At 39.0% G+C, this 25,389-nt stretch overlaps 1 protein-coding gene across 2 annotated transcripts in view; it reads left to right on the forward strand.

Annotated features, from left to right (window-relative positions):
* The first annotated feature begins 1,627 nt into the window (after positions 1-1,627).
* Positions 1,628-25,389, forward strand: part of LOC122641121 (glutathione S-transferase-like) — a 31,857-nt gene continuing 8,095 nt past the window's right edge. Inside the window, exons 1-3 of one of the 2 annotated variants that reach the window (XM_043834445.1) lie at positions 1,628-1,807; positions 1,902-1,950; positions 2,044-2,500. In XM_043834445.1, the coding sequence (XP_043690380.1) occupies positions 1,661-1,807; positions 1,902-1,950; positions 2,044-2,495 (648 nt within the window). In that variant the 5' untranslated portion in view covers positions 1,628-1,660 and the 3' untranslated portion in view covers positions 2,496-2,500. Of the gene's footprint in view, positions 1,808-1,901; positions 1,951-2,043; positions 2,569-25,389 lie in introns of those variants that run through there. The other variant, XM_043834444.1, reaches the window with a different exon arrangement.

The raw sequence follows: 25,389 nt of genomic DNA on the forward strand, positions 1-25,389 counted from the left end.
TAATCCTAAGGTGTAGTTCTTCCCCTCCCCACACCCCCCCCCCTCCCAACCCCCCAAAAAATGATGAGATTGCTTGAATTTCCATGGAAACTAGTCATCACTCGAAACCCTAAATCATTAAACCTTAAACACGAACCTAAAAAACTAAACCTCCTAGTTGAAGGTCGATCCATATTGATACTATCAGGGTATCAGCTAACATTGATATCGCTACCTAGCTTTCAAGTATGAACAGAGGGTAAAATGGTAAAAATATGATACAATTTTGATATTTTTTAGGGCAAAATCATCTAATACAGTTATCGATGCTCGTTCTGAGACTATTCACTAAAACTACACTCCTCAAATAAATAAACCATGTGAATAGAGAGAATCCTAATGTATAAAATTTTAAACCATTAAACCTTAAATGTGAACCTTAAATATATCCCACTCCAATGTATGATATCATTTTTTTAGGGTAAATTACACGTCACCCCCTAGTTTTTAAATGAAACTCAGATCACCCCTTGGTTTTTGAAAAAATTCAAATCACCCCCTAGTTTAGACTCCAATATGATAAATTAGTCCCTACCGTTAGTTTTATGTTGTTAAGTGATGATGTCAGCTAGTTAAATAAATTTAAATCCCTCAACTACCCTTGACCAATGTTGAAGATGAAGGAAGGGTAGTATTGTAAATTTAATTTTAATGTTTTAGTACAAGGGTAAAATAGTTCTTTCACACCAATAACTAACAGCAGACTAACACCGTTACTGTAAAAGGTGATTTGAGTTTTTTCAAAAACCAGGGGATGATCTGAGTTTCATTTGAAAACCAAGGAGTGACATGTACTTTACCCTTTTTTTAATGGAAAGTAGGTCTTTTTTCCTCATGTATCTATCTCTATCCTCCTCAAAACAAGGGTAAACCTATCAGATCTAGATCGATGTGGGCTGCTCTGGATCAGTACCGGATCGGGATATCGGCTGAGACAGATACCAAACCCGATTACTAAATCCCTAATTAGTTATGCTCATCAAAATCAACTCCAACCTTTGCTCAACGGATTTGGATCCTGTGCATCTGGGCAGCCAGGCTGCATGTGTAGCGCCAGACTCAAGGCGGCGCACTTTGATAGCCTTACCCCTACCCAAGCGCCTTGCCCCAACAGGGGTAAGGCGGTCAAAACGCGCCTTGAGCCTGACACTGCACATGCAACCCGACTACCCAGATGCACAGGATCTTTTTTGACTGTTATTCGTGTTATTTGATTATCAAAAGAATTGACTTATTATTGAGCCCGAGTAAGAGGGATTCTCCAATTCCCTAAAAGTGTAGTATGATGTGGTGTGATTCTGGGTTGAGATGTTGCCACTTAGCAGGCATGACATCCAACAGTCCAAGCTTAAGAAAAAAGAAAAAACCAAAAACTGGCTGAATTGAACTCGGACTATTGGATGTCGCATTTACATGGCGACATCCCAACCCCGAATTGCACCACACTGCACATTTAGGGAATTGGAGAGGATTTTTTTTCCAAGGAGCTCATCTCTCCCTCTATAAAAGACCGATGTGTAGTCTTCGTTAAGACATCCTCTTCTTCCGCCCATTGCTCTCTGTCTCTCGCTCGTACCGACTCAATCCATATTCATCAGAAAAGCTCTCTGAGCAAACAGCCATGGCTCCCAAGGTTCACGGAAGCGTATTCTCCACTGCAACAATGCGAGCCTTCGCTACCCTCCACGAGAAAGGTGTCGAATTCGAGGTTGTCCCCATTGACATGAGAGCCGGAGAGCACAAGAAGGAACCTTTCATCTCCCTCAACGTAAGCATCAAATAGCTAAAACCCATTTCAAATTTACAGATTCACATTCAAAGCCTTTAAAAATGAAATTTCTAAACCCCCTTTTTCGTTGCAGCCATTCGGTCAAGTCCCAGCCTATGAAGACGGAGATCTGAAGCTCTTCGGTAACTAATTAACTAACTCCCCCCCCCCCCCCCCCAATTCAATCTAACCGATTTGGATTTGATTCTGAAGAGGGGTTTTGTTCGATTTTGCAGAATCGAGAGCGATTACGAGACACATAGCATTGGAGCACCATGGGAAAGGAACAGAGCTGATCTACAACGACGTAAAGAAGATGACGAGCGTGTCGGTGTGGATGGAGGTTGAAGCTCATCACTTCGATCCAGTTACTTCGAAATTGGTTTGGGAACAAGTAGTGAAGCCTATGATGATGAGTATGGAATCTGATTCAGCGATTGTGGAGGAAAACCAGAAGAAGCTAGGTCAGGTTCTTGATGTGTACGAAGCTAGGTTATTGAAATCGAAGTATTTAGGTGGAGATGGGTTCACTTTAGCCGATCTTCATCACTTGCCTACGATGCATTACTTGATGGGAACATCGACGAAGGAAGTGTTCGAGTCTCGCCCGCATGTGAGCGCTTGGGCTAAGGATATCATGGCTCGACCTGCTTGGAAGAAGACCGTTGAGATGCAGAAGCAAGCTTAAACAGGGTAATCCATACTCCATTGAAGAAGATAAAAGCCTGAGTGTCTGGCTTTTCTTTCTTGCAATAAAAGGAGAAGGAAAAATTGAGTGTTTTTTTTTTAGTGTTGTTGTTGCGACTCACTGAGTTATGATGAGTTGAGCACTTCCATTTTTTTTTTGTTTTTTGTGGGTAATGAGGCATTCTACTCTTGCTAATAAAAGAATTAGCTGTGATCGATCCTGAATCCTGATTTCCATCTATCGCCGACACACCGCAGATTCACACCCAAAAACTCGTTCTAAGGTTCTTTAATGGCATTCAACTCAAAAGCCGGAGATTATGGGTGGAGAAGTCTTTCTAATGTCATAAGCTAAACTACCGCACACTACCTGACCAATATAGAACTAAACTCCCTACATTCTTGGTCATAGAACACATTCACTTTTTTTAACATTGATTCAAACGATTCAATCCGGATCGGAATCGCCAATGTCCGATTCCATCCGATTTCATGTTTTAAAACCCCTAATGAAGCCCTGCATGACCATTTTAATGGTGGGGACCTCAAAAGCCTCAGCTATTTGCTTGAAAGCAGTACTAGCGATTTGCATAAAAAAGGGGGAGAGAGAATCTCTTATGGTTTCTATTTTTGATATAGGCATTGAGTTGGGGAATGGGGATCATGGTTCAAAGTATCGGTATCGTATCGTCTGTATTGGTTGATACGTATTGGTTTTATTAGTCGTCGATACCGTATCGGTAGCACGGTATGCACAAGGGGTAAAATTATCAAAAAACTCATTTTTTAAAGAAATTCAGGGGTATTTTTGTCCACTACAATTGATCCAGGCCAATACCATATCGATGTCGTATCGATTTTGCAGATCACCGATACCTGTTTCGATACCGTGCACTAAAACCATGTTGGGGATGGGTCCTTGGACTTCTTTTTGGCAATGATCGACTGATTAATAAGAAACTTTAAATAGTCTTTGGACTTGGTGGGTTCCAGGTACAAGAAAACCTAGGGGTGTCAATAAAGCCCAACTGGCCCGAACCTACCCTGAGCCCGGCCCGAACCCGACCCTGATTTTTCAACCCTGAGGGCGGGTTTGGGTTTAGTTATAGTCTGGCCCTGGCAGGGTCGGGTCGGGTCAGGGTTTAGATCCCGGGCTTAGCCCGTCTGGCCCAACCCGACCCTATATTAATTATAAGTATAAAATATTATAAATATATATATATATATATATATATATATATTTGGTCTAATATTTATTTATATATATAGCCTAATAAAAAAAATTAAAAAGCAAAAGACAAAAAAAGCCCTAAAGACACATGGGGTTACAGACAAAACCAGGGTCAGGGTCAAGACATGGTCAATCAAGGCCGGTCAGGAAAAACCCTGGCAGGCTCGGGACTGGGTTGAGGGTTTCTTGGCCCTGGCAGGGTCGGGTCGGGTTAGGGTTTAGGTTAAGGCCTCTAGGGTTGGGTTAGGGTTTAGGGCAGGCCCGGTCCAACCCGACCCATTGACACCCCTAAGAAAACCTGTAATATGGACTTTTTTGTTTTGGTAAAAACCTGCAATATGGACTTCTGGGTTGTAAAGGTTGAAACCGAGCAAAAACTAGGGATGTAAATGAATAGCCGAAATCCGTTTCCATATCTGTTTAGCACTATCCGAATCCATCCGAAAGCTAAACGGATACGGATACGGATAGGCTATAGCTATCCGAAAAGCTATATTTACATGTAAACGGATAAAATATCCGATCCGTATCCGTTTAGCACTGTCCGAAAGCTAATCGGATGCGAATGCGGATATAGCACTATCCAAGCCAAATCTGGTCTTTTTACATCCCTAGCAAAAAGCTGCTTTCATCCTCATTATCTCTTTGCTTTTATGGCCCTTGGCCCTTGGCCCTTGGCTATGTTTCAGACCTGCCATTGGTAGGAAAATTGGGTCCCACAAAATGAGAGATCTGAGTGAGAGTGTCAATTTGGGTCTTGAACTCGAAGCTGGTTTTGTGATCAATATTAAATGGGACGGGATGGTTTTGAGACGAGTTTTCCAATGGGTTCAACATCGAAAATTAAATAAGGAACCGACTAGAACTGAACCATTACCTATTTAACATGCTTAAATTACTTATTTAGGATTATTAATACTTAATACTTTTAACATATTTGAATTTGATTTGGTGTTGGAGATTTGGAAGCGTAAATTTTGGATTTGGTTGTGTGTTTGTATGCTTAAGAATTGATGTTTGATTATTTTATGTTTAGAATATATATTCAATTATTTGTATGTTTGGAAAATTTATATGTACACCTAGGAATTTTGTACATATTTATCTGATTGAGACTTTGAGTGTTTAGAACTGGTAAAGAATTGGAACTGGATCATCCCATTATTATACAAGACCGGATCCTAGTTTTGTGACCGTTTAGTAATGGGACGGTTCTGGAATTGGCCTTTTTGGGACCGGAACTAGTAAAAAATTGTCCCAATTACCTAGAACCGTCTCGTTTGACACCCTTAGATGTGAGTGTTAATTTTTTTTTCTTTTTCCAGATCAATTATAACTAATCTAAACTAAAAGTAGTAAATGACTGAGTTTTTCTGAGCCACTGTGGAGGAAGTTGGCCATTATTGTGCTTTTAAAGGTGTCAAGATCCGAGTGTTGGAGACAAATGTGCAAACACATCGAAGAAATCAAGCAAATAATGTCGTTCGGCACAATTTCCTACATCTACCCGAGAGAACAAGAGAATTATTGACTAACCAAAAACAACATTCTACATCACTCTCCATTATTACACAATATGAGATTCCTCTTATGTCTTGGGGTTTACCTCACGGAGTGAATAAATAGGAAACCCTAAAAACCTTTATCCCCACATAGTTACAATTTTACCTCTCTACATGTAATGAAATCAAAATCCGATTCAAAATCTGCCAAGCCGAATAATAATTATATGAAACACTACAGAATACAAGACATAAACCCAACACAATGCTTTACCCAAAATAAAAAAAAAACACCCAACACAAAGCATTTTTTACCTTCAACATATAGGGGGAGTAATGATGACTTTAGATTTGAACTCATTAACCACAGGAGGAAGGAAAATTTTCGAAAGCTTAAATATGAGAGCTGGTCTTGGTATGCCCTCATATAGAATTAAAATTAAAATAGCATGCTCTCTAATACTTGACACATGGAAATTTAGGCATTGTTTAAATCTTGTTTATATATATGGACCCCAAGATCTTTGGTCATCTATCAAATTTCCGTGTAATTTGAGTCTATCAAGTGGCAAAACAAAGTATTAAAAAAATCACAATTACCAAGTAAATATAGTAGAGTGCATGGACATGTATGGGAGAATGCTTACATATGAGATGTGAATCTCAGCTTAGAATTCGATATTTGGCAAATCTACATTATTTCTTAAACATCTAAAGGTCAAAATTTCAATATTTCCTTTCCACGTGAGTAAAAAATTATATTTATGGCTTCCCAGTGATGGCATATATTAAAAAAAATTTCCCTTGATTTATAAATCGGATAGATTACCATATAAAAACTAAAAACAAAGTAAAAACTTTCCACCCTTCTTTTGCTTCTCTTGATGATACTCTTAAAAAAAACAAAGTATTGCTGCTAGTTACATTTAAGGATAGTAATCACTAGAGCTGAGATCCACACCTTTTAATTTTAAATAAATCTTGGATCCAATTCATGAATAAATAAATGGCAAATTAATATGATCACAAAGGTTTATATTTTTTCAAATGTTCAAGAGGTTGATTCACCGAGGCGGGTCAGATGTCTGCGTGAGATATCGGAGGGTATTTTGAGAAAAATACTAAAACCTAGGAGGGGTTTGCCAACCCTATGATGTTGAGAATCCATTCACCGGGTGGTGGAGGGAAACTTAAAGTCCATTATCCTATATGATATACTTTTAGATTATAATTGAAAAGGTTGTTTCAATTAGGCCTTGAGCAGTTGAGCTAGGAGTTTTTCAAGCACGCCGGTAATCAGCCTCTTGGATTGATGATTTAGCAAACTCACTCTTGGATGGGTCGGGGACCTACTGAGTTCATTTTCAAAATTTTCAAATTTCTTATAAACCTCTGTAATTTTCAATTTCATTGACCCTAGTGCTGGTGTAGAGGCTACACACCAGTTATCTCTTACCCATAATGTATATATAATATAGGGCAAGAGATCTCTATTTGGTCGCATGGTCTCTACACATGCGTCTGGGCCAATGGGGAAGCACGTCTGGATATCTACGCAAGGGGCAGATATGTCATTTCACGGTGCCCTGTGAGAGGTTGTAGAAAACACCACTAAGTAAAGATTTTTTTCTCATATAATATACAATAAATAATAGACGATAATGTGGACAACAAGTTCATCAAATTGGGATCACAAATCAATAGTCATGTAGTAGTTATTCAAACCGTTAGGACACAAGTTCCTGATCAGGTGTGATGGAACTCCTCTCCTTAAACATTTAGCCGTTTTACTGCACTTTTAAAGTTTTTGTTGGTTCAAACCGAACCGAGCTAGGTTGAATTTAGGGGCTAGAAGGATGGGCTATATTTTGGGCCCAAGCCCACCCAATTAATGAAAGTGGGCAGGATCAACTCGTTCTAGCCTAATTATTTAAGGGGCTGGGTTTTGATTGGGATCTTGAGCCCAACTAGCGGTTTCACCATCAGTGGGCTAACTTGTGAACCCACCCAATCAGGTCTAATTAAGCCTCAACCAGCCCAAACTCTCACAGAACGCCCTATTTAACCTGGGACCTTAAAGGCGCTTGATTAAAATTTAATCAGTTTTAAAATATCTTTAAAAATACTTTTTTTCAGAAAGTCAGCCTTAAGTCCTTATCCCACCTATCAAAAAAAAAGTCAGCCTTAACCCACTTGATTATTCATGGGACTGTTTCACATTGAGAAATTCCCGGGCCTCTGAGAAGCAGATCTGAAACTGAACTTGCTTAGCCCGGTCTGTTTGTCACCCCTAAATCCGACCTGAAGATTCTAAACTAGATGAAGAATAGGAGGTCTCGAACTCAAAACATCTTGGGGGCTAGGTTTTACTGCACATGCCTCAAACCAGTTGCCACCATTTTACTGTAATGGAACATAACAACACTTCTATAATTTTTTTTTGGGGTGGAAAAAAACACGGGAGAGTGCTAATTCCAACGTATGCCTTCTTACATTATAAGATTTGGGGCCCATAATAACACTCTCTCTCTTGTTTTGACTTATGTAGATGATACATTTTTTTGAAGTCTCATTAATGTGGCGTGCAGATTCCCCTCCACCTTGCCATCATAGGGAAGCCTTTCCTTTTTTTTCACTTTTAACTCACTTTTGAGGCACTTCCCAACTTATTTGGAACTTAAATTTGATGATGGAGGTGGGAAAGCCAACCTTTATACATAGACCCCATCCATGTCTCCACATGTTAATGTAGATGTATTGGAATAGAGGGTAAAAAATATGAGTCCAAATAAGAAAATTGGTTGTGACTCTTGTAGTAAAATATGTGCCAAAGTGCCTCTTTGTAGAGTTTTGTCTATCTATTGTAAGAGACACCTTGTCAATTTAAGAAATATTTTGCTAAGCCCTTTTTCAATTGAAAACTATGTGCCTTGATGTCTTTGTATACCAGTTGGGTCGCTCTATTTAATAACTTCAAGTTTTTGGGTTGGATAATTCAATATGGAGAAAAGACTTGACACGCAATCAGGGTATCTAGCATGTGTCAGCCTCTTTCCTCTCCTTTGAAAAAGACTCCCATGCTCTTTTGCGTCAAACCCTGTGATTGGTGCATGTCGCTAACCTACCGAAAGTTGACAAAAAAAACTTACCGCTAAAGTACCCTTGCTCTCTTGTCCAACCCTCTTGGTCAAAGAATTCTCCCTTGAGTGTGACTAAAGGAAAACTTGATCCAATAAATAATCATAAATCATCTAGCCCTTGATTGATTTGGTTGAGTTCTACACCATGAGTGTAGCTAAGAGACTCCACTTCTTATTCAAATAAGTCTATGTTTTCTATCATTTCGTTGCTCCTTCTCAGCAAGCTATGTCCCTTCATAATAATAATTGAAAAATGGAGGAGATAGATTTCACTATCCAATCCAGTCAGCTGCAATCTTACCATTATATATATAAGGATTGACCTTAATTGTTAAGTTCCTTTCTACCTTTCTTTCGTTTTTTTAATGTTTAAGAACTAGTCATGGTAGAGAAACCAAAAAATTAAAGGGAGAAACCTTGGCTTGAAGAACAAGGCAAGCTCTTTCCAGCTCTTATAAAAACCCAACAAGCAATTGTGTTTCAGTCATTACTGTCTTCCATATATAGTTCCATTTTATTCTCTGCAACATCTAAATCTAAAACTTATCTATCGGTTGCCATGGTTCCTAAGGTCCACGGATACGTATTCTCCTACCCAGTACTACGAGTCTTTGTTTGCCTCCATGAGAAAGACGTTGAATTCGAGTTCGTCCACATAGACAGAAAAGCTGGTGCACACAAGAAGGAACTCTTTATCTCTCTCAATGTAGTCTTAAAATCCATCTCTCATTCAGATTCAACCTTCTTTGTAATTTTAGACAAAACATCTAAATCTAAAAGCATTTTGTTTCATTGCAGCCTTTGGAAAACTTCCTGCCTTTGAAGATGCAGATTTGAAGCTATTTGGTAAGCATGTGGAAAAATTTCTGCCTTCTATTTTTTTTTAATCTGCATTTCTTGCTCTAAGATCAATATTTGGACCAGTTTGATCTGCTGGAACATGATATTGAACTCCCAAACTAATCCTGGAGAGTAAAAATCAACAGAATCATTCTAGCAGAGCACTTCCTTATACCATGTTTGTTAATGGATCACAAGTTCACAAATCACAACACAACATGATCCATTACCAAGATTAGGGAATCAAAGTATTCCCTAATAAATAGAATCATTCTGGCAGAATGCAACCAAAAGTAGCCTAATCATGCCGTGGTTGATTTAGAATCACAACAAAACGTGATCCATTACCAAGATTAGAGAATAGAACTATTCAGGTTGATTTTGATGTGGGTTCTTATTTGCTTCTACAGAATCAAGAGCAATAACCAAATATATTGCCTTTGAGTACCATGGGAAGGGCACCGAGTTGGTCTACCATGACACAAAGAAGAAGGAAAGAGGGAAGGAGGAAGAAGAAGGAGAAAGAAGAAAGAAGAAGGAAGAAGATCACTCATTAGCAGTGTTAGCATCATCATGGTTGGGGATCATACAAATCGGGATATTCAAACAATCTTGAGGAAGCGACCCTGTGGAAAAAAGTGAATGCACAAGCCGAATCACATGAGGGTCAATAAGGTCCCAAAAAGTTTGATACAAACTGTGCCTGAAACCCATCCATTCTAGTGGCTTTGAAGGCCACCATAGAAAAAAACTACTTGGCGGATTTCACTTCCTAAAGGGGGCGAGAGGAGAGATCGATCATCCTCCTGACGGATCACTGGGTCAAACAAACCTCCAATGATATCAGAGTCCAGAGGATTAGAGGAAGTGTATATGTTAGAAAGGTGGTTAGAAAAAATGTCAGCTATTAAAATTGGATCCTCAGGAGTATCACCCTCCTCCGAACGGGGTTGGTAGGTGTGCCTTTTCCTAATGTTAAGCTTTGCATAAGAATGGTAAAATGGAGTGTTCCTATCACCACTAAAAATGTAATCATGTCTGGATTCCTGGAGGTAAATGGCTTCCTCAGCAGCAAAGATCCACTCCAAACGCATGGAGAGATCGCTGATATTCAAGTGTTGTGAATCAGAAAAAGACATGTCTTCCAAGATTCCAAGGCGGTCAAGGTGTTTAGTTCGCAGATGTGCAATGTTTCCAAAAACCTGCTTGTTCCTACTAAGTAACAGCTTACTCAAAGAAGGTCGGTCCAGACATTGTTAAATTAATTTGGGAGGGCGATGTTTATCAGTCCAAGTAAAGGGGGTTCGAGGGAAAGACAAATGTTCAAGGGAAATGTGCATTCACAAGTGTCAATATAATCGTCCAACACTCCCCAAAATGTAGGGCGGTCAGAAGCGCGAGGGGGAGCATATGGCACAGACAGCAACCAATGGGGTAATATTCAAGCCGTTGAGAAGGATGGAAATAAAATGTGCATGGAGATGAAGCAATTGGTGTCTACGACTAAGTTTAGCAAGAACCCAAAGCCCTCCCTTTAAACCCTTTACCCCAATACTAGGTAAAGAGGCCACCGAACAGTACTTAGAAGTAAGCTCCTTACAACAGTAATCATCATAATTCACCACCTTGGTTTCAGAAAGGAAAATTATATCACGAGAGAATTTAGTTAAATGATGGTGACGACAGCGGGGTGTGAAACGATTATTTAAACCCCTAACGTTCCAAGTGAGAAGAATCATGATGGCCCCAACAAACAGTCCATAGACAAACAAGGAAAACATACAGGTAAAGAACAGAAGCACACTGCACAACAAACCTAAAACAGAAAATAGAGCATGCTAAAGCAACAAGAGTAAATAAACAAGAAAACTGGAAAATAGGCAACAAAGAACTACAGTAGGCAGACAGTTCAATGAAAACGAAAGTAGAACGTAAAAGATAACTAAGAATTAAGAGTAACCTTGGGGGGGTGAAATCCACGTCTCAAATATCAGCCTTCCAGTATAAACCATGAAAGGGAGAGGCAAAGGAGAACAACAAAGAAAATATTCCACAATTCAAAGACACGAGAATAATGATCAGAGAAAGAGTAACTTACCTGGGCTTCGGTGGAAGGATCATCGGGGTCACTGAGACAGTAGGTGGGGATGGAGGAGTACACAGGAGGATGAACAGGCAAGTCATCGTTATCAGAGATCGGAATGGCAGAAACCCAATCTTGAAGCATAGCAATGAGCAGTTGGGGATCAGAGGATAGTTCCAGAACATGGGAAAGAGAGTCCTTGAGTTTGTCAAACTCCGCAAGCACAGTGGAGGGCCATGCAGGAAAAGTTATTCTGCTCTTCTTGGACACAGGCAGCACGCTCTGAGCACCCATAAAAACTGCACCCGAAGTCACAACCTGCTAAGAATACTGCGTGCCCGAAGATCCAACACCAGCGATGACCGTGTTGTGGAAGAAATTCGTAGATTCAGAAACTTGATGGATGGACACTGTAGGAGGGGCGTCAAACAACAGAGTCAGCACTAATTTCGGGCTCGCCGCATGAAGACAGTTCCATTGCAACTCTTCAGCCATTGAAAAGAAATTTGAGTGAGTCTGTGTCCGTATAGCATTCAGTTCGGGCAAATTCTAGTATCAAAAGTGCCAGTTGAATCCCTCTGTGCCAGCATAGGTGGTACAGTAATGGCCGAAATTGAAGAATCCTCTACACAAGCCTGGTTGATAGGGGTTTGGTCCAAGGATTTCCTTTCACCTTCAATTGAGACCTCCAAAGCAGACGAAGACCGTTCAGCCCTAACAGTGCTTCGCTCATTAGGCACCAAGTAAATATTGACCTGTATAGGAGGAACTGCAGCACGATGGTAAAATCCTACCGGGGGCAGGTTTGGATGAAGGCCCCCCCTCAGATAAGGACAATGATGGACGTCATGACAGATACATCCGCAACACCCACAAAAAAGCAACAGTTCATAACAAATCTCCATAGGGTATCCAATACCCAACTCGTCCCGGATCTTAGAGGAAATACTGACGGACCAGCGCTTCGTAAAAGCAATTTTGACTCTGGCAGTCCCCTGTGGTAGTCCCAAATCAGCAAAGTTCAGTTGAACCTCAAGTGCCTTACCAGCACAAGAAACCACTTGGCGAACCAAGTTGGCCGAGAAACACCTATCAGGTATCCCACTAACCTGGGCCCAAATCTGGACCGTTTCCCTTTCATACCAAAAATGTGGGTCATCAGGAGGGTGGTGGAACAGTTGTATCAAACACTGATTGAACCACCATGGTGCTAACGTCAGAATTTGATCCCTTTGAGTCGAAGTTTGGAATTTAGCACAAAAACATGCCCTCTGAAAATAGTGAATAGTGACTACTCTGAGAGGCTCCCACAGCCTACCAAGAAAGTTGCCAAAAACCCCCCTTTGAGGTTTGGGAAAACCAATAGTAAACCCTTAAAGAGAGAGAGCTTCCACGTGAGGGGCATCCACTGGGCAAGAGTTCAGTGCCGAAATCCATATATAACCCGATAAGGCCTCATTCATCCGAGAACTACAACGGTGACCAAAACGATCCGAAGACCGGTGATAGGGACGATGGCGAGAACCAGAGTGCCTAGAGGCCATGAGAGTGCTCAACCAGAATTAGGGAAGCAAAGCTCCAGAGGAGCAACGCAAGCTTCAATACACAGGCGTAGGACACCGCAATCAGTGGGGTGAGCAGGGAAGCAAAACCGCTTAGTGCCAAAGTAGAGGAAACGACAGAGGAGAAGGAGTACAGAATGGAGAGAAGAAATGGGGAGCAAAGAGAGTCCTAAGCACTAGAGACCCTTCGAATACCTCAAGTGCCTTATCTATCAAAAAATTAGGGTTTTCAATGAACTACTTTGTGTTACACTTCATGTCATGTAGGGTTATGATGGATGACATGTCCTAAAGTGGAATGAAATTTTGGTGCTACACTAGTAGCAGGATTGTTCCTGCTACAAGGCTGGCACTCAAAGAAATGGGATCTTAAAGGGTATTTCAGAAAATACAAAAACCTAGCAGGGTATTTATGAATCGAAAGGGGAAGTGAATTATTCCATTTCCTTGGCTGCTAGCCTTGTAGCAGGCACATTCCTGCTATGGGCGTAGCAGCAAAATTTTTTCCCCTACACTGCATGATTACCCATGTGTATGAAGAAGTGTTTGTAGTATGAGAGTGCAGGAGATAGTAAAGTCACTAATCTGAGAGAGGGAAGGGATAATTTAATGGGTAAATTACATATCAGCCCCTAGTTTTTAATCGAAACTCATATCAACCCCCAGTTTCCATCATGTATAAGTTCCTATAAGTACCCCCAGAATTGCGACACGTGGCACTACCAGATCTAATGGATAACAGTAATCAACCTTAACCCAACTTAACTTTAACCTAACCTAACATTCTCTCTCCTCCCCATCCATCGTTTCTCTTTCTTTCTTCCTTGTTCTTTCTACTTTTCCGGCAAACAACACGTGACACCTGCAACTTCTATCTCACTCTCAGTCCAACAGCCCCACTCCCCTGGTTTAAATCCAGACCATTTTTGTCTTCCTTCTTCTTATTCCCATGTTTCTCTCCCTCACATTAGGTAATAATAGTACCGGTTTTCTTGGCTTGCGTTATTACCGTTAATGGCTTCTTCAAGTTTTTATTTTGAGGATCTCCACTTAAGACTCCCTCCTTTATAAATGGGAAACACAGGTTCTTTGGCATCCCATGACCCTCTGCCTCTTCTCTCCATTCCATCCCTTGGAAAGGTAAAGAAGGCCTCTTATAGTTCCATCTCGATCTTCTCCTAAGATCTCTCGATCTGTCCTCCACCATAGATAATTAAGGAGGACAGGAAGAGAAATTTAACTCAGTCCAACATTGATTATGTTTTCCTTTAATAATTTGCATTGCAGGCACGTCAGTTTAATTACCTTAAGTCAAGATTGGTGGTTAACCCAATAGATAATTAGAAATATGAGTTGCAGACGATGAAAGGGGGAAGACACAGTTGTGGATTCTTGTCCAGTCCTTCTGAAATAAGCAAGGGAAGGGTGGTTAAAGGGAAAAAAAAATGGGTTAACAACTCAAGACATTAGAAGTTTGTTCGACTGCAAACATTCCCACCATAGAGCCACCATTAACACATTGAGTCCAATAAACTGTTTTCCTTTAATTTGCTTTTAAGGAACCTCGAAAACAATGGGGCATGAATCTATTTTCTCTCACGAATTCAAGAGGAAGAAATAAACAAACAGTTCAATTGAGAGAAGAAGAGGACATATTCAGTTGTTCTCATTAGGGTACACCTTGAAATTATGAAGAAATTGGAATCCAAACACAAATACACGAATTTAAAAAATGAACAAACTTTAACCAATTTGATTTGATTGAGAACAAAGTTAAATTTCTAATCCCTTGGTAAGCTAAAGAAGGCTTCTTATAGCTCCATCTCGATCTTCTAGTAAGATCTCTCTTTCTCTCCTCCACCAGAGATAATTAAGGAAGAAAAGAAGAGATATTTAACCTAGTACTTGGAGGTTCCCTGCAATTTGAATGGCAAGGCATCAGGAATTTTCATTCATGGATGGAGGTTGCTCCAGCCCTTTTGATCTATCCTTAGAAATCTTCAAACTCTTCCACATGAAACCATAGCTGAAGAAGCAGCAAAAGTCGTTCAGATGACTCTTAATGAACGTTTCTCTTCACTTCCATCATTCCATGACATCAGGTTGAGCCATAAAGTTATTTTCCACATTATTCCATTCCTGGTCCCCATGTCGTGGAGAGACTGGGCATGTGGCTTTGGTCAGTCTAAGACGTAGAGAATTTTACCAAAAAAAAAAATTAGAGATACAGAATTACGAAATTTATCTATTAACCCAACAAAAATTACAAAATTGAATGTTAGTAAGTTAGTCCATCCGCTACAGTGGGAAGTGCACTAAAACCACCTGTGTAGCTATGATGAGGCCCCGAGGTCATAGACTCATAGGATATAGAACTTGAGTAAAAATACCCTAATTTTAAGATAAAGATTGAAAAAGTACTTCATCACATATTTGTAAACGGGTACAGGAGGAGGTGAATGTTGACGTACGTGGGCGTACATAATCAACTCACATTCGTTCAGATGGAACATTTTTTCAATTTAGATTCTATCAGAACGACTATGAGTTGAGGACGTAGCCTTCAGTAGGTGAACATTACCCCAACATAACCTAAAAACTGCATAGACTCCTTCTTGCTACACAAACTTACAAAAGGTAACGTAAGAAACACACAGAAGTATGCAGAACTTTCCCAAAAGAAGTGAAAGATACTGTTAGATAACTACAGTGAATTTCATTGCTTGATTATCTCCTCTCAATAGGAGGGTATATATACTGATACCCAAATTCATCATGATCTCCACTGTAGTTATACAAGGTAATGAATCACATAAAATATGGAAACTACAGTAGGAGATATTCACTAAGATTACATTCTATATCACATGTGATACCGATTCTAGCTTGCCATTCATAGAGACATTTTATATCACAAGTGAGATATTCCAAATAGACAAAGCGACGCAGAACATCCCCTAAAAAAGTGTAAGACACAAAAGCTTCGCAGAGCAAACAAAAGTACTGCAGATTTGGTCAGCCCACAAAAGTTGTAAAGGGGAGCACATAAAAGGGGAGTGGGGAACTATTTGCTGGATTTTCCCGCCGTGGTCGAGTTGCTACGAGATAATGCTGATTGTGAATGACGGCTCAGCAACATCGACCTAAAATATGAAGGTGGGAGTGTGGGAGTGTGAGTACACGATCAGGACGTACAGAGTACGTTGGACGTACCAAGTTTCCCCTTGCTAGTGTACTCGGTCCAGCCCCATCTTGTATAGCAGTGGCGCAAACAACTTTGCCTTTCAGTTTCTCTTCATCCCTAACTGCAGTCGCTTCTACCTCCTCTCTTTTTGGGAAAAAAGGCAGATTATGGGTTCCCGCTTCTCTTTTTAGAGTAGGAACTTCATCCACCTCATCAGAACTGGAGGAGATGTCAATGTATTCGACCATAGCTGGATCATCCGGTATGATTATTGGGTCCAAAGCACTTGAATCCGGCCTTTGATGTTGGGGAGGAATCACAATAGCAAGCTAATTGCGCCACCTATTTTGGGCGCTTCTCAATTGAAGAGGGGGTATTATCCTCCTCCTGCTACGGTTGAGAGTTGAGAGTGGTGTTCCATTCTTTTGGTGACTAGGAACAATAGTAGGAATCTTCATGGGTGGTCTAAAGGAAGAGTTATTGGATGGAGTAGAGTGAAGTGATACTGATACGTTGATACCATTTGCTTTTATAGGAAAAATTTTGGCGGGTAAAGTTCTTTGTTTCCTTGTCAGATTTTTCAAAGTTTTCAAGTAATTGGATGCCTTTCTCTAAGATTACCTTAGCTATCTTGCTTCTTTTTCCCACCAACTACACTTACTTTCCGGAAAAATTGTGTCTCTCTTTCTTTTAAGGTCTCACACAAAGTCATAGTGAATCATTAATCTTGTCCTTTTTAATTTTGTTTCTTAATTTTTTTTAAAGATCTCTTTCTTCAGAGTCAAGTTTCTTTAAATTTGAACCTTGCTGATACTACCGTCAATCCTGATTGTGTGGACAACCTACTTCAATCCTATTTTGGTTTTGTACTATTTGGCATGATTACAAATTTTTGAGAGTTTATGTCGACATCTTCTACCTCTCAAATTCTCTCTCTACATCTATCTCTATTTGTCTGCATCAGCGTTTGAGTTTGAGAAGAGAGTTAAACATGGCCTCTAAACATGCCCATACATCTCTTTTGCAATAATATCATGGCCATTTTCACCCTTCCTATTTTTAAGTTATTAGGGAGTCCTTATCCCAAAAGCCACTTACCTTGCAACATCCGATATTTTCATTTAGGGTTTTCCTCTCCAAAGTGCAATGATTATGTATGTAGGCATTTAATGTGTAGCCCGAAGAAGATAGACAAGGCCATCAACTCATAAGTGTCAATCAAATCAATGAGAGTAGGTTGTAGTGTCTTCAGTACTCTTGATGGTGCTATGTTGTGATACAACTGCACAGCTGTGTATCACAAAGCTCAACTTTTGGCTTTTTTGTCACTTACTATGTGGGCTACTAATTAAATATCCCTTGGAAAATTCACAACTGTTAACCATCCCAAGTAAGGGTGTCAAAACCTAGCTCGAACAGTTAAGATCAACTGAAATCGACAGAGAAAAACCTGGACCAAACCGATCCGATCCTGATTGGATTGGTTTTGAACTGGGGTATGATGGGACCGGCTGAAAACCGGACTGCACCAAAGTGACCAATAGCAAACCGAAACCCGAACCCAATGAAATCAATTAAAAAATATTGAGTATAAGGTTATGAATAGATGAATTGATAAAGAAAAATCATTGAGTTAGTGAACAAATTTCTGGTTGTAAGGGGAATTGTTACAAATCAATGAGTATGAGGTTATGAAAAAAAGAAATTTCATTTTAACAATGCTTCTTCCATTAATCTCCTTGTTTACTATACACAATTAGTTGGTTGTCAAATAAATGATTTGAAAGTAGGGTCCATTATGTGATTTCAATATTAATTATCTTCTCAGTGACTATTCTTTGATTTCAATTCTATTTATCTTCCCTTACAATTAATGATAAACAATAATTATCCATTGGTTTGAATATATCTTCCATTTTTCCCCATATAATTTATTCTTTTTTGTTTGAATTACAACATGAACATATTAAATCAATTATGTTGTTTCTGGTTGTATACTTGTTTTGACTTGGGGAAGGTGAATGAAGGTATTTTTATCGCATCTTTCCTCACTATAAATTATGAATTTAAGATTTCATTGTGCCTCCAACCCGAAAACAAACCGATCTAAACCGGTAATAACCCGATATTGAAAAACCGAAATAAACCGAAACCTCACCGGACCGAAATCGAAACTGACGAAAACCGAAGTTTCTTAACAGCTTGGTTTTGGTCTCATCATTCCAAGACCGAAACCGATTCAGCTCGACCAAAACCTAGCCGAACCGACCATTTGACACCCCGGATCCCAAGTATGGGCTGCAAGGTTTCCTCCTCACTTTAAAGGAACTGTGTAAAGGCAAAAAGCAATACGAAAAATGGAAATTTGTATTTCGGGTCATATTTGGGTATTACCGTTTATCATTAATTAGTACTTATGTATGAGTATGGTTGGTGCTACGATTATTAGTTGTGTATGTAGGGGTGTAAATGAATAGCCAAAATCCATTTTCGTATCCGTGTATCACTATCCAAAGACGTCCAAAAGCTACACGGATGTGCATATAGATATCCATAGCTATCCGAGAAGCTATATTTATATGGAAAACGGATAAAATATCCGATCCGTATCCGTGTCCGTATCCGTTTAGAACTATTGTAAATTTTTTTGGGGTAAACGCCATTTAGCACTATTGACCAATATACGCGCTATATTGGGTGTCCTCGGTTTCCTTAATAGTCTCAACCTCTTATCTTTAACTAGTGGTCTAAATGAACAGTCGAAATCCGTTTCCGTATTCGTGTCTATATGCGTTTATCACTATCTGAATCCGTCTGAAAGCTAAACGGATGCGGATACGGATAGGCTATAGCTATCCGAAAATCTATATTTACATGTACACGGATAAAATATCCGATCCGATCCGTGTCCGTTTAGCACTATCCAAATCCGTCCGATAGCTAATCGGATGCGGATGAGGATATAGCACTATCCGAGCCGAATCCGATCCGTTTACAGCCCTACCTTTAACCAGCACATGTGATTATAGAATCCTTCTATTATTATCGCATGTGAGATATAGTAACTACCATCCTCATCACATGTAAATCCTTCATAGAATCCTAACCCAATGGGTCTCATTGTAACTATAAATATCATCTCTTGTAACTATTCAATTTAGGAATACAAATTACAACATAGGTTCACAATAAGCACTATTCGAAATTTTGAATCCGTGCGAAAGCGAATTAGCTGCAGATGTGTAAACCGTGTATGTGAGAGTGTCTCTCAAAAAGAATTCAAAAAGTCATAAATCCCCATCCATTAATTAATGCCTTGAAATTCCCACCCTCTCACATACACGATCGTGTACTTTCCCCAAAAAAAAAGTTGAAAGGTTTCATACACGGTTGTGTAAACCGTGTATGTGAGAATACGGCGGTTATAAATATCCCACCCAACCTGAAGCAGAGTATGAACAAGCACGAGGAAGCCTTCCAAACCCTCCTTGCTGCTGCTGGTACTCTCTGTCTTATAATTTGTTGTTTAAAGATGATGAAAAGAGGTAAGAAACAACTGCTTCCATCCATTGGAACTCTACCAAAGGAGCTGCTAACAGAGGTGTTTGCTCGAGTTGGATCTTCTATAGTCACTGACCTCTTGAACCTGAAACAGACTTGTAAACAATTCTACAGGGCTGGGGTTGACACAGAAGTGCTTCAAAGGGTCTCACTAGAAAACCTACCGGAAATTCCATGGTGGGTTTCATCTGGGTATCATTCCTTTATAAGACAGTGCGAGGAGAAAGGTAACCCAGAAGCGCTGTTTAAGCATGGAATAGTGGAATATTTTAGTAGAATGGAACAAGAGTCAGGGATTGAGTTACTGAAGAAAGCAACTTATCTTGGACATGAAGTAGCTGCATACATGCTCGGATTAATCCTCTTGTGCACTAATCACCCACTAAAAGATCAAGCATTAGAAATTCTGAAAAAAGTAGGGTAAGGATGTTCACCATCATCATCAATAAAGATTAAAAAATGTCATAAGCGAGCGAAGGAGATAATCAGGGACATGTGGACTAGTACTGTTTCTCTCCCACAACCAGCTGAACCCATCTGTACCAGTTTAGTCTGCAATAACAGAAATGGATTGATTACCTCTTCTGGGTGGTTATCAATTGAAGATGAAGAACCTCCAAATTGTGATGCTTGTAAATGGGATAGGAAAATTATTTTGCTTAGGAATGTGCTACATGCAACAGAATAGACTGTTCTTGCTTAAATTAATTAATGAAACTATGAGGCTGTTCTTGTTTCAAAATATGTTAACTTTTATTACATATTTAATGGATTCCTTATTCCCTTCAAAAAAAAAATAAATTTCAGAACCAATGTTAGGAGGCACCCAATAGTAGGAGTTCAGTTTTAAAGAAGGTACATGATGAGATGACCGATTATCATGATAAAGAGACTGATACTTTCAATGTTAAGTGTTAATCAGTTAACCGGTTTATATTATAAGGCGTCTTATTAACATCATCCGTCTACGTGTATATGTGGCGAAGTTGGAATAAGACAGTCGATCGAATTATTTCGTTACCTTAACCTTAGTCCTCCTGGTAACAATGGGCCTTTACGCACCATTATCTACCATTACCATATGCGCTATTATTTAATTGTTAACCCCCAAAAAAAAAAAACAAAAAAAAAATTAACAACTCCTCCTACTTGCCTTCATAAAGACACCCAAGACCAAAACCACCAAGGAGATACGCAAAGTTGTTAATTTTCATTCAAAAGAAACTGGTGAAAAGAAATTCCATCGTAATTCCCTAGTAATGGGACCAAAACATAAAACGAGACAACAAAAAGAACATCTTGACCAAAAATCAAAGAAACTAAGAAAGATATCAATGTATCACCGAAAGAACAAATGTCAGCACTATGGGGAAGTTCGCCTACGCTTGGGTATATGGAAGGCTCAGGAAAGGGCATCATCGAGTGTGGTAGATGCATTCTTCCAACGCCTCTTCATCTCCTCCATCTCCTTCTCACAATGATCAGCACGTTTCCTCTTCTGATGTGCATCCTCTAATGCTAATCGCAAACCCCCCCCTTGAGGTCATCTAACAGCTTCTGGAACTCCCCCATCTTGGACTGCAACACCCCAGTCTTTCTGATAATAGACCCCTGCTCATGTTCCAATTAGACAAGCATCATTTTCATCTCCTCAAGATGATTATCCACCGCGGACATGTTGCCTATAAGGTCATTGTCAGGGGTGACAGTGTTCGGCCGGCGACTGAACCCGGGAGATGAAGACGGCCATGACGACATACCAGCCAAGTCAGGAGAATCGGGCGAGCGCATTTGAGAGGTAAATATTGATTGTGTATCGGAGCTCATCCCCACCGAACCCATTACGGGGGATGAGATTCCCACTCGGACAGGACACCGTTTACCGGATTCATTCTTGGAGTGGGACTCCATCTTCACTCCTCTCTGATTCAACCAAGTCACCACCGTCCTTGTGTGTAAATGACTTTAAAGGAAAACGGGTCCATTCAGATGATGGTTCTAACAGTTGTGTCCCCACTCCCCTCTCACAAAGAATTCAAAATGTCATAAACCCCCACCCATTAATAATGCCTTGAAACTCACACCCTCTCCCTTACACTTCATGCACAGCCGTGTATGAAACGTTTTCCCTTATTTTAAATTGGGATGGTTGTGAGAAGTGATGTTGGTGGTATTTTCGAAAGATCAGTGTTAGAGCTTCTTCGAACCTCTTGATGGTAAACCAAAAATGAAAGTCCCTAAAGTTTGTGTTCTTGATAAATTTAGAGTCCCTAAAGTTCTTCAGTATGCTTTTATGACTTAGAAACAAGACGGCTATGATGGATGGATATGGTCTTAGTAGCCCATCATGTAATGTATGCGTTTGATGGATCTATGAGCAACAGTGCATGATTACCCTTCTGTATGGAGGATAATAGGAATTAGGGTTTTGATGTATGCGACGGTAGGATATAGAAAGAACTGTACTTGTTCTTGTAGGTAGTGTCTATTCCATGCAACCAACCTGTGAATCATTGGATTAGAATCCAGTGATATTGACCTTTGATGTAATTTTGTCAATACAAATTACATTTTAGATCAATAAGATTTTTCCTATCTTGTTAATATAGCTTGAATAATGGTTGTGCAGGGTATTATACGTTGTATTAACAAAAGGTTTACCATACATAAATAAAGTATAAGGTTTACCTCCTGGTACACATCCTACCTCCCATCATAGGCCCTATCAATTAAAAATAGCAAGTTGTGACAACTGATCTTGGTGGAATTTGTTGAAGTTGACCGTCGTTTTATTGAGATTTGGGACTCATAAGCAATAATGAACTTTAGTGTTCAACTTTATCTCCCTATTGCTACTAAATTTTTAGTTTAGGGTAACAATTACCGGTCGACTTGTAATGATATATGTAAATATCATTACCTAAGTACAGGCTTTAACTCTATCGGTCAAATGTTCCAAATGTGCAGTCGACTTTATTACATTAATCGGTTGACTTATCATCGTTAATGGGTTCATTTTTATAAGATTATTGTCTCAAATATGAATAAATTTCTTTTAATTTAGGACACTGATATTATAGGTAGTTTTAACTTATTTATATTAAGAGAATGAGGTTATAACAAAAAAAGATTTCATTCAAAAACTTAAGGGGGGAAAAAAAATTACAAGTCGATTTCTTAGAAAATAACTTTTTGGCAAATCCCGTTGACACATAGACAATTACATATATAGAAATCATATAAAAACAGTCATGTGCACCCCCTAAGGTTTACATACAAAAACAAAAATAAATCCCCGTTCTACTGGTTATAGGGACAAACGATTATGAATAATATACATATAGTTTTTCATATAGGGAAACCCAAACTAGCTTTTGGGACCTTTCATACCCAAACTACAACTACTAATTCCATATATCCTATTGACATAACAAATATCATTAGACCCCTTGTACTAACTAATATCATATGTTCACACTAATGAGTTTACGAACATAACCGATAAATTATATTCGAGTGACAACTATGACATGTTGTATACACATAACTCAAAGTAACCGTTACACCACTGACACATATATACACTTTTTTTTTGTTTTGGTAATTACACATATATACACTTACTAATTACATATATACAATACATACACAAAATTGACCCTAACTTCCCTGACAATCATGCACATTCAATAAATACATATATAGTCATCATATTAAAAATAAATCGTACCTTATTGACCCATACACCAACTACTAATGCTAATGTATATATATAATATTTAATAGTGTAAGATACTGTTACGTAGTGGTGTAAATGAATAGCCCAAATCCGGTTCGATTTCCATTTAGCACTATTTGAATCCATCAGACAGGAAATTTGATGCGGCTACGGATAGGGTATACCAATCTGACAAGCTATATTTACATGTAAACGGAATAAATCTCTGATCCGTATGCGTGTTTGTATCCGTTTAGCTATATCCGAATTCGTCAGAAAGGTAATCGGATGCGGATATAGCACTATCCGAGCCGAAAACCGATCCGTTTACATCCCTAGTTGTGAGTGTATTTGAAAATAGACCCATACAGTGTTATATGTACTTTCCCTCATGTAAGAGTGTAAGATTCACCTTAGATGTTCCGAAATGAATACACCCACCTTCATACCAACCTATACACGTGGGTTTGTCAGACTAGGTATTAGTGATGGGTCGACTGGTACAAATAATAGATCGACTTATGACTTTTGATCATCACCCAAGTAGCCTGATCGGTTGACTGGTAGGGTTAATTGTTCAGCAAATAGTATTTGGGTTAATGCTACATATCACATCATACAAGTTCAGTTAATTTTTTACATTATAACGCTGAGTGTTAATTTCATAAACCTTGCAAATTTTGTTAAAATCCAAACAAATGTAGACATCCAACAAAGGTTTATCTTTGAGCACATCATTAGCCACGATCCATCAAATCTTTATACTTGTGATTAAATTAATTTGACTCCACTGTCGAGTTGATCAAAACATCACTCTTGACCCAAAATATAAAATGGAAAATTGGAACCTTGTTTCTTGCGTGATTAGAAGAGTCGAAAAGACATAAATTCATTGCATATCGGTCATTTTCAATACTTGTTAGCCCAATAATATTTGGGTAAAAAGAATGGAGGCCAATGTCAGTTCCATATTTTTTATTCATTACCAAATTAAAAAGAAAAAAAAACTAAACCCTTATTTTATTGGCCAAATCAGACTAAACGACTACTCTCCTTTGTTTGGTGGACAAGAAACCCTAAACTTAAGCCATTGCTTAGAGGATCGGTCGTCTATGTCTCCTCTGCTTGTTTGAGCTTCTTCTACACTTACACTATGCATCATTAAGGCCCATTCCAAGGTATGTTACTTTTTTTCATTTTCATTTCTCTATTTCTGGTTATCCCAGTCCTGGCATCTTTTGGGTTCTGCTTCCCCAAATTTCGTTCTTTAGCCATAGAGGATAATGTCCTTTGTTCTCTGTATATTCAATAAAAAAATGAAAAATAAATATCATCAGTAATATGTACATAAAATGTAATTGGGAAACTGAACAGTACATTACAAAACGAAACCCTATCTTTTGAAGTTTGGAAAAATCGATTATTTGGAATAAGATTTGGGGTTGTATGTAGTCCAATTGTTATGCGTTACAGTTCTGTGTTCTCCAGTCTATTTTTCAGTTTGTTAAGGAACATCCTCTCCTCTTGTACTTGTGAACCATACACATATGTCGGCTTCCAACATACAGAGGTCACAACATGGGTGCACCATGTGTAAATATAAGTGTGTTTACCTCCTATTTTTTTTGAATTCTTTTTATTAATTGTCATTTTAAGGGTTTTGGTAATGATGAATGATAAAAGTAAAAGCCAAAGATCAAAAGGGAGAACATCCAGTAGTTCTAATATTAAGGTCAGATGGTCAGGGCGTATTCAGTCTCCATCATATAGTAGAAAGGCGGGTGAAGGTAGAGATGCTGTCATTGCAAGCATTGACTTAAATGAAGACGAACCCGACCATCAGCAGATTGAAGAACAACAGGGTCCTGTATTAGACAAAAGAGAGTGTTCCAGTTTGACGGGAAAAGAGATGTATGAAAATCATGTAAGAAAATACTATTCAAATGATTATCAAGGTAGATGTTTTTCATCTCAATTAATATGTGATGTTTTAGGTTTACGAATATTATATGTTTTGTGAGTGCAGGGGAAAAATAATCGATACCGGGAACTATACATTGATTTCTATCAGAAG

This window comes from Telopea speciosissima, chromosome 9, assembly GCF_018873765.1.
Source record: "Telopea speciosissima isolate NSW1024214 ecotype Mountain lineage chromosome 9, Tspe_v1, whole genome shotgun sequence".
NCBI lineage: Eukaryota > Viridiplantae > Streptophyta > Magnoliopsida > Proteales > Proteaceae > Telopea > Telopea speciosissima.